This window comes from Magnolia sinica, chromosome 9, assembly GCF_029962835.1.
Source record: "Magnolia sinica isolate HGM2019 chromosome 9, MsV1, whole genome shotgun sequence".
Lineage (NCBI taxonomy): Eukaryota > Viridiplantae > Streptophyta > Magnoliopsida > Magnoliales > Magnoliaceae > Magnolia > Magnolia sinica.
In genome coordinates this window covers 31552191-31561755 of record NC_080581.1, presented here as the reverse complement: position 1 = coordinate 31561755, position 9565 = coordinate 31552191, and the positions used below count along the sequence as shown (strand labels likewise).

General features: G+C 37.7%; 1 protein-coding gene across 1 annotated transcript; it reads right to left on the bottom strand.

Annotated features, from left to right (window-relative positions):
• Positions 1–553: 553 nt before the first annotated feature.
• On the bottom strand, positions 554–7495 carry LOC131254936 (putative receptor-like protein kinase At3g47110). Its single transcript, XM_058255636.1, has 2 exons — positions 4730–7495; positions 554–987 (listed from the first exon to the last, which is right to left on the bottom strand). The coding sequence occupies exons 1-2, from the start codon at positions 7401–7403 to the stop codon at positions 554–556; spliced, it is 3108 nt and encodes a 1035-aa protein (XP_058111619.1). The 5' UTR covers positions 7404–7495.
• Between the last annotated feature and the right edge of the window lie 2070 nt (positions 7496–9565).

Here is a 9565-nt window from a genome sequence, read left to right as displayed (position 1 = left end):
CCAATAGGGAGTCCTATGATTTCCTAACCTATAAGCATTATTTTACGATATCTAGCAGACCTTAGATTGCAACCCTCATTTGACTAGTGGTGACTTTAAGTTATATGCATTATCTCATCTAAGTAAAATCGCACCTTAATCACATAAATGCTAAAGGAGAGCAAGAAAAGGCCAAGTAAGTGAGGATAGCATGCTTGCATGAAAGTACTCATTGACTAATAATAAGTTGGAAGTCCAACATCTAAACTAATTCCTTACTATTGAAACATCAATTTTAAAACTTTTGCATAAAATATATTAACAATTAAACATCTTAGTAACCCAATATTCTTCTTATTATAATATGATAATGTCTTTTCATATTAAATTCATTGTCTAACATAATATAAAATAAAGAAAAAGAAACACATCTTCTAATATATCCAATATGAATACAAGTACACTCTTAACCCAAGACTAAATGTATCCAAAGCTTGTTTAGAAACGTATTCAACAAAGTAACTTTGTTTGAAAATGTTTCTCAACATAACTACCGATAATAACTTCGTAATGACTAAGGTAAGACAAAACCTCCATCTAACATTTGTGATCTAACTTGTATGTCTCTGTGAATCCTGACCTCGAGATACTGGTTCTTAATTGCATGCATTTCTGAAGCCACATCTTTCATGCACATTCGTTCTCTTGGAGACTCTGAAGAGCACAACACACCGATTCTGACCATTAAAATCAAGCATTCATGCATTCTATTTCTTATATTGATATGATTTTGATTGCCCCGAGTAGCTTCAGTGTCTTCTATAAGCAGTTGTGGCTCAACAATCTCCATTACTCGTTTAGGCAAAGCCAACTTAGCGAAATGATGAAGGCTTAGATTGTCCATAAACATGTCATCAGTTGGCCGCTTTCCGGTGATCATCTCCAATAGAAGGATTCCATAGCTGTAAACATCTCCATGTGTAGATGCTTTACTGCCCATCGCATATTCTGTAATTTATACATCTCATATTAGAATGTAAGTAGTCATTTGGATATAAATAATATCAAGGTTAAATTTAGAGAGAGGGAGAATATTCTATTTAAACAAGTAATTAACATTTTTGCTATTCTAAGGATCTAAATTTCTAACATTAATTGGTGTGCTATGAACTTGTAAGTGCTTACAATGATGTTCAAAATTGATCAAAACTCTATTAGTAAAGTGAAAGAACTCAACATGTCAATCATCAACTGAACAAAAGACTTATTGTTATGATTTTTGTGTAACACATATCTTAACTAAAGACATTATAAGAAAATAATTCTTTATATCTTGCTATGGTGTAATTAATGTGGAGTGCAAGTGAGTACAACTTTGTTTATCTAGATCTTGTTGGGAATATCCTTTAAATCTGAGGTCATTCTTTCAGGATTCGAAACCAGATAAAATCAAGTTTAGGTAAGATTTACCAATGTTCCAAATTCAATGTACAAGAGGTGGCATACTTGATCACAAGAATGATCAGGCTAGAACCCAAATAATGAATTAGTATATTTGGTAAACCTCTTAAAAGTGCCCATACGAGTGGATGAGCTTTACTTTTGCACAAGATTGTCTTCATGCTGGGATTACCTTGTCCCACACGCCCAAGTAGATAAGTGTAAAGATATGTAGTGTAATAACCCTAAATTTTGGTACATTATTAAAAAAAAAACTAAATTAAATATTTAAAGATTTTATTTTTACATAAAAAAATAAAAAGAAGTTAATAGTTGAGTTGGTAGCGAAATTCTTAATTGAGAGAGAGGTTTAGGGATTGATTCTTGAAGTAGTAATAATAAATTTTTTGAATTTTCTTTAAAAAGGGATACGGAAAGTTTCTGCATTTAAAAAAAGGAAATAAGAAGTCCTAAAGTAAAAGGAAGAGGAAATTCTAAGAAGGCTCGATCAGGTAAGTTCTAATCGTTAGATCTTTTTAACTTTTTATTATGTCGTTAATTTCTTCTTGATCTATACAATGGATGGCGTGGATCACCCACGCCATCATTGTATAGGTGTGTAGAGTCAATTTTAATAAAGTGATGTTTTTATGATTTCGGTCTAATTAGTAATATTTTAGGAATAAATTAAATGGATGGAATCTGATTGTGCTAAGATAAATCTGTACGGATCATATGATTCTTAAAGCCAAAATATACAAGGGCCATAATTTTTAGATCAATCTAACAATCAGATAAGCCACATTAGTTAGATCTAAAAGTGTTTAATAAAGAAATCTTAGATTTTTGGGCAAGTGTTGGTATCACTTGGCGTAGAAGGTCGAGATGGGCCATCGATGTATGTGTGGTTAGATCCACACCATCCATCTAATGTGTAGAAGCAAAACATGATAATACCTCAAGAATCTGAATGATCCAATCATCCGGTGGGCCACCCCGATTAATTATTTGACATTCAATTTCAGGATCTTAAAAAGAAAATCTAAATCCTGATAATTAAATTTACATAAACATATAATTTTAATTATTTGATTATTTTAGATTTGGCCACTTAGAATGTTAATCAAAGGTGGACCCCACCATATTATACAAATAAATGAATAATAATATCGTTGATATAATTGATAGGACCCTGGAATTCATATCAACCTAATTACATTGTAGATTCAATACTATCAAACTCGGGTGAGTAACCCAACTTGTCTCATAATTCATTAAAATTAAAATAAATCATTGTGATTATTTAATTGATTTACTAGTTTGAATATTTTGATATGATAATTGTACGATAAATTTATATGTGAATATTTTAATAGAGAAAACTATGCCAAATATGAAAAATATGCATTTACATATCATTCCTCATTCATTGCATTGCATAATGTATGGTCGATCCTAGGGGCCTTCCCTGTAAGAAATGTCGATCTTGGTAGAGCGTTACCAGATGCGAGTTATGCCCAAGCTTACCGAAAGGTGGAAGCCTACCCAACGGGTGGATGCGGGTTGACGACCTCCAACCCAAGCACATGGACGATCATCCCATCTGATGCATTCATATATCATTTTATATTCATATCATCGGACATGTATTTGTGTATTATTTTAATTGCTATGATTATGAACCATGCTGGGTTATATCACTAAGACTGGCCAGCTTACATTTTTATTGATGGAAAACCCATACAAAAGAGCTATTAGCAGATGATGTGATGCAAGAGTTGGAAGGATCTACTGTACCTGAACACGACCCACTTGAAACATGAGCATACTTATTTGAAGATGAAGTGGCGACATTAGACAATTTTTTATTATATGTTTTATTTTGTTAGCATAGTTTGATAATGCATATTAGTATTTATTTTGAGACTTTAAGCAATTATTTAGATCTATTTCTTTGAAATAATGTTAGTATGGAATAAATATCATTATAGTATAATGGTATAATAACTGAATGATTTTAAGGTTCATTTTATTTTAAGAGTCGTCAAGATTTATATATGTTTAGTTGATTGGTGCTAAGCATTATGTATGTGTGATTGAGATTATGATGGACCTTATATTGAATATAATTATCATCTCTAATTAAACCGATTAAGAAATTAAATTAGTACACTTTGTGTACGAGTTACGAACTGAAACTCGAGTTTGAGGATGCACACTCTGTACCCGAATTTTAGAGTGTGACATGTGGGGGCTAGAATACCTTTTTGTCCATACAATTACTAGCGGTGTGCTCTCACCTTTTGATTGTATGTGTAGAAAGAGAATGTTTCATGTCCAATTGGTTGGACCACAAGTTACGCTCTACCCAATGAATAACCTACAACCTCTTAAGTGAATGCGGCATCCAATCAATCCAATAGGTTAGGCCCACCATGAGGATCATTTGCACTACAAAAATCAGCTTCATCCACCCATAAGGTGGATCACATTTATTAAAAATAAAATAAAAAAATGACCATCCATTGATAAATAAACTTGCTCAATTATTTGATGGTGGTTGATTTTTTCATGAGGCAATCCTTGTGATGGGGCCAATCTATTGCATGGATTGGAAGCTTATTTGACATCCACCTGAATCACAAGGTTTGTCACCTTATTTCACACCAGGGCCCAAAAAACATCCCCTTCCATGATTTAGGTAGACCACAAAATTGGAAATAATACACGGGAAAACACTCACCTTTCAAACTGTTTCAAATCATATGGCTTACTTGAATCATGGATGGGTCTGATTTTTGAGCCTTGGGCCTTATTTTAGTGTGAAAGCTAATGGTTGGAGTTGATTTCATATTATCATGGTAGTGGACCCAATAAAAATTAAGGGTTGTCCTCTCTCCTAACTTTTAGTTTGATGTGGTCCACTTGAATCATAGGTCAACCTGATTTTTAGCCCCCAATCTTACTCAGGATGACATATCTAATGATTGGAGTGGATTTCACAGTGGGCCATATAGAAATTAACAATGGTAGGCATCCCTCTCCCAAATTATTTCCCTTGGAATGGCTCACCTAAATCTGAACGAGTCTGATTTTTTGACCTGGGGCCTTACATGGGCTAATGTATCTATTGGTTAGAATGGATTTCAGATGCATATCACAGTGGGCCTACCCAAGCCCACCCTACTTTGGTCGCACCTCTTATACTCTCCTAGGAAGCGAATAGCCAGACTAGGTGGGTGTGTGTTTTTGTTCATATTTATGTATTTATATACAAGAAATTAAATAAATTAATAGACAAAATTGTTACCTGGAGCGATGTATCCAACAGATCCCTTGATTCCAACCGAGCTAGTTTGAGCAACCTCAGGTAAGAACCTGGCTAGCCCGAAATCACCCACGTGAGCAATCATGTCATCGTCAAGAAGAATATTGCTTGGCTTTAAATCTCGATGAATGATTGGCGTTTGGCAATGATTATGCAGATAATCCAGTGCAGAAGCCACATCAATAGCTATGTTTAGCATTTGAGTAAACTTCAAGTTCCTTCCAAGCTGGTCATCGCTGTCTCTGCGCAACCACTTGTCTAGACTTTCATTGGGCATGTACTCGTAAACTAGAGCTTTGAAATCATTGCCCTTAAAATCAATGCTTACACAGCAAGTTAAGATCTTAACAAGATTCCGATGCCTAATGTTTTTCAAGGCTTCGCATTCAGCCATGAAGCTCCTCAGAGCTCCTTGTTGTTGAAGATTGAAGACTTTCACTGCTACCATAGTTCCATCACGATCTAGAGCCCCTTTATATACAGCGCCAAAACTTCCGGTGCCAACCAAATTGGCAGAAGAGAAGCCATCTGTTGCTTTAAAGAGTTCCGCATAAGACATGGTGACGAAAGGATCCTCCGCAGAAGGCAGATCAACAGGCTTCCTTCTTGACTTTCTTACCCAATAAAGAGTGGCAAAGATACATGATGCTAACATAAGGCACAGGACAACAACAACAACAACTGAGATTTTTACTTTTGATGCAAGAGACTTTCTCCATTTCTTGGAAGCTTGGCTAGAGCATTGAGGCAATTTTAATTCTGGAATACCCCCACAAAGCTTATTATTTCCGAGCACTGAAACTTGACTGGCATTTCCAAAGACCCCTTGTTTTGGTACTTCACCCTTGAAATTATTGAAGGAAAGATTTAGAGACTCTAGAGCAAGCTTCTCTAGATATTTCGGAATCTCCCCTGAAAGGTTGTTGCGTGAAAGATCCAGGGATCGAAGGCCTCTTAGAGTACTAAATGTTGGAGGAATTGATTCTTGAAAGAAGTTTCCATCCAACGAGAGATACTCTAGGCTGAGACAATTGCCTAGAGAGCTTGGAATTTCTCCTGACAATTTGTTATTTGAAACATTTAATGCCAAGAGAGTTTTCGAGTAACCAACTTCGAGTGGCAAACTATCGGTGAAAGAGTTATTTCCAATGTAAAGTTCAATCAAAGATGGAAACATGAAAAGCGGTTTGGGTAAGCTACTGCTGAACTTATTACTGTAGAGGTATAAGGATTGCAGGTTTATACAATTACCCAGAGTTGAAGGTATGCTCCCCGATAGATTGTTTTCAGACAAACCGAGTACCCACAATTGGGAGATGTTGCCCAAGGAAGACGGAATTTGCCCTGATAATTCATTTGCATCAAAGAAAAGCTTTCTTGCCTGGTTAAGCTTCCCAATACCAATGGGAATAGTACCTGTTAAAAAGTTATACCTCATATCCAGTACTGTTAAGCCGACAAGATTCTGAATCCCAGATGGGATGCTTCCGAATATCTTGTTATCTCTCAAAGTTAGCGAAGTCAGTTGGGTCGAAATATTAGATATGGAGTCGGGCAACACACCGCTGAGATGATTATTGCCTACCTGCAGCACTCGTAAGCTACTGCAATTGGTCAAAGAATCGAGAAAAATCAAGTCATGAGATTTTCCAATTCCAAGTTTATTACCCCAGAAACGTAACGCGGACAGACCCTTGAGGCTTCCAAAATTCGTAGGTACAGATCCGCTAAAGCTATTCTTAGCAAGGTCAATACTTACGAGTCCTGAAGCATTGGATAAAGAAATTGGTATGGGTCCTGTGAATTGGTTTGCAGCGGTGGAAAGCCATTGGAGATTAGGAAGAGTGAGGCCTAAGTTAGGAGGAAGGTTTCCATGGACTCTGTTAACTCCCACGTCCAAAATGTAAATAGAGGAGAGATTGTATAGCTGGGGTGGAATCCTACCTGAAAGTTCATTTTCAGCAATGGCAAACCTCTCTAAGCTTGCTAACCGACCAAGGTCATCTGGTATGCTGCCATCCAGACTGTTTGTTGAGAGATAAAGGAAAGAGAGAGAGGAAAGGTTTCCAAGTGAAAGTGGGATGCTTCCTGTAAGATTGTTCTGACCAAGAACCAATTCAGCGAGTTTCGATAGAGAGCCAATCTCAGTTGGAATCCTCCCTGACAACTGATTCCGCCGAAGATAAAGGAATTCGAGTTTGGAACAGTGGGTCAGATTTGTTGGAATTTTTCCGGTGAGTGTGTTATTGTGCAGACGGAGAAACCGCAAGCGGAACAACTGGCCCATCTGTTCAGGAATCGGTCCGCTGAAGCTGTTGTTTGCGAGATCGATTCTCTTGAGGAAGGTGAGGTTCCCTATGAAGGGAGATATGGGGCCTACCAAGTTCTTGTTTGTGAGGATCAAGGCAGTGACCCTTTGAGGATGGCGCCGACCATCGCAAATGACTCCTTGCCACCGACAGAAGTGGAGGGTATGGTTCCATGAGCTCAAGGAATGGAGAGGACCGTCGGTTATCAGATCTTTAAAGTGAAGCAAAGCAAAGTGATCGGTTTCGTTGGAGAAGTGAGCGGATGATGCGAAGAAGCATGGAACGTGAGTGGAAGAGAGAAGGAGAAATGACCAAAATGCCAATAGGGTCATAGGTGGGAGCTCCATAACAGTGTTTGTGAATGAAGGAAAGCCAAAGCGAGGAGACAAATATGGAGTGGATTCTGAGCCCTTGATGACTTGAGGAGTCTACTTATAAGAAAATGATTAGATGATTTTCTGGTCTTCACCTAACGTACAAGGAAGTCAAGTCTAGCTACAGAAGTCATGGCTTATCTTCTCCAAACACTGGAAAATTATAGAATTTTCTCATTGGATATTGACTGATATCGCAAGACTTGTTCTTCGGGTCATTAGAGAAGAATTTTCTCATTGGATATTCACTGATCGCAAGACTTGTTTTTCGGGTCGCTCACGGTCTTCATCCAATGTGAAAACACATGCAAATCTATTGAGAAAGCTGATGCATTGCCTCACCATACACATGGTCTTCATCTAACGTACAAGGAAGTCAAGTCTAGCTACAGAAGTCATGGCTTATCTTCTCCAACCACTGAAAAAGTGTAGGGACAATAGAAATGCCCTGTCTCAGCCAACTTGAAAAGTAATTTTGGCCAAGCACAAACCATGCCCCATCTCTTATGTGAATCCTAGGAAGGTATGGTGTAGCCTATGGAACCTGAACATGATAAAGCCATCTCTTCTGCGAAATGAAGATGTATCAATTGATTTCTATCCAAATAGTTTTATCTACTTTGGATGGTAAAATGGTCCAAATCAAACTTTAATAGGATGTCCCAGCTGTGTATTAATTAGCATGGAAACTTGGAGAAAATTGATGGATGAGATTGTCTAACATGTGTAATATTGGTGGTTAGAACATGTTAGATTGAATATCTACACCACCAGATCTGCTACAAACATCTCAAAATACCGTCACGGAGATAGGAAGAAATTCAGACCTCACCATAATAAAATGATCACATGATTTTGGTGGGTCCCAGTTTACCATATTATTTTCTTTTCCTTTTTTCTTTATCCTTTTTCAATCAAGTCGCTGTCCAAAACGGACGCCGATTCGGTAGTACCACCAATAGTACCTAGCTAGAGACGGACGGTCCTGTTAGGGGCTCTTTGGAGCCCACCGTGAGATATATATATTTTCTCCCTTTTGAAATATCATTTTTGAATGAGCCCAACAAATATGAAGGTTGAAGGCTTAAGTAGACTACACCAAAGTAAGCAATGAGATTGAAAGCCTACCACTAAAAACTTCTTGAGGCCTACATCAGTTTCGAATCAAGCTGACATTTATGTTTTCCTTCATTCATGTCCAGGTGATCTTATGAGCAGGTTGGATGGCAAATAAACATCACGGTGGGCACTAGTAAGTTTTCAAAGTAGAAGTTCAATTCCTACAGCTTCATGTGGTGTGGTACACTTGAGCCTTTGATCTGCCTTGTTATTATCTTAATGTCTTAAAATGATGTATCAAAATAGATGAACGGCGTGGATAAAGTATGTACATCATAGACAGATTACCTGATAGGACCGTCCGTCTCCAATGGTGGGGTACTACCTAATCCGCCTATCCAATCGGTGATGCAGGGGTTTTATCCGCTCCCATCGATTTTGACATAATTTGTGGGGATGCGCCCAAAAATAGAGAAACAGATTGGCTACTCCCGCCGCCACTAGCCCGGTGGCTGATGGTTGGTGCTTTGTGAACCCCCACCATGATGTGTGTTTCATCCATGCCGTTCATCCATTTTGACGGATCATTTTAGGGCTTGATACAAAAAATGAGAGGGATATAAATCTTAAGTGGACCACACCACAGGAAAACAATAGTGATTGGATATCTACCATTAAAATCCTCCTAAGGCCCACTGTACTGTTTATTTGACATCCAATCCGTTGATTAAGTCATACACACCTAGATGAAGGTAAAAAACAAATATTAGCTTGATCCAAAACTTTTATGGGCTCCAAAAAGTTTTTAATGGTCAACGTTCCTTCAACTCTATCTCCTGTAATGTGGTCCACTCGAGATTAGAATATGCATTATTTTTGGTCTCGTACCCTAAAATGATCTACGGCATGGATGAAATAAACACATCATGGTGCAGCCCACAGAGCACCGACACCAGTCATTGGCTGCGGGCAGGGGGAGTAGCCAATCCGTTTCCCAAAAATAGGTTGATCCAAGGCTCAAGTATACCACAATAAGGAAATTGTATCGTACCTATACAAATATTCAAAAGGTCCAT

Excerpts from the sequence above, each read along its gene's own strand:
- LOC131254936 (XM_058255636.1), bottom strand. The coding sequence starts at position 7,403 with ATGGAGCTCCCACCTATGACCCTATTGGCATTTTGGTCATTTCTCCTT. Across the intron at positions 988-4,729 it reads TGTTGGATACATCGCTCCAG|AATATGCGATGGGCAGTAAA; the intron begins GTAACAATTTTG and ends TATAAATTACAG.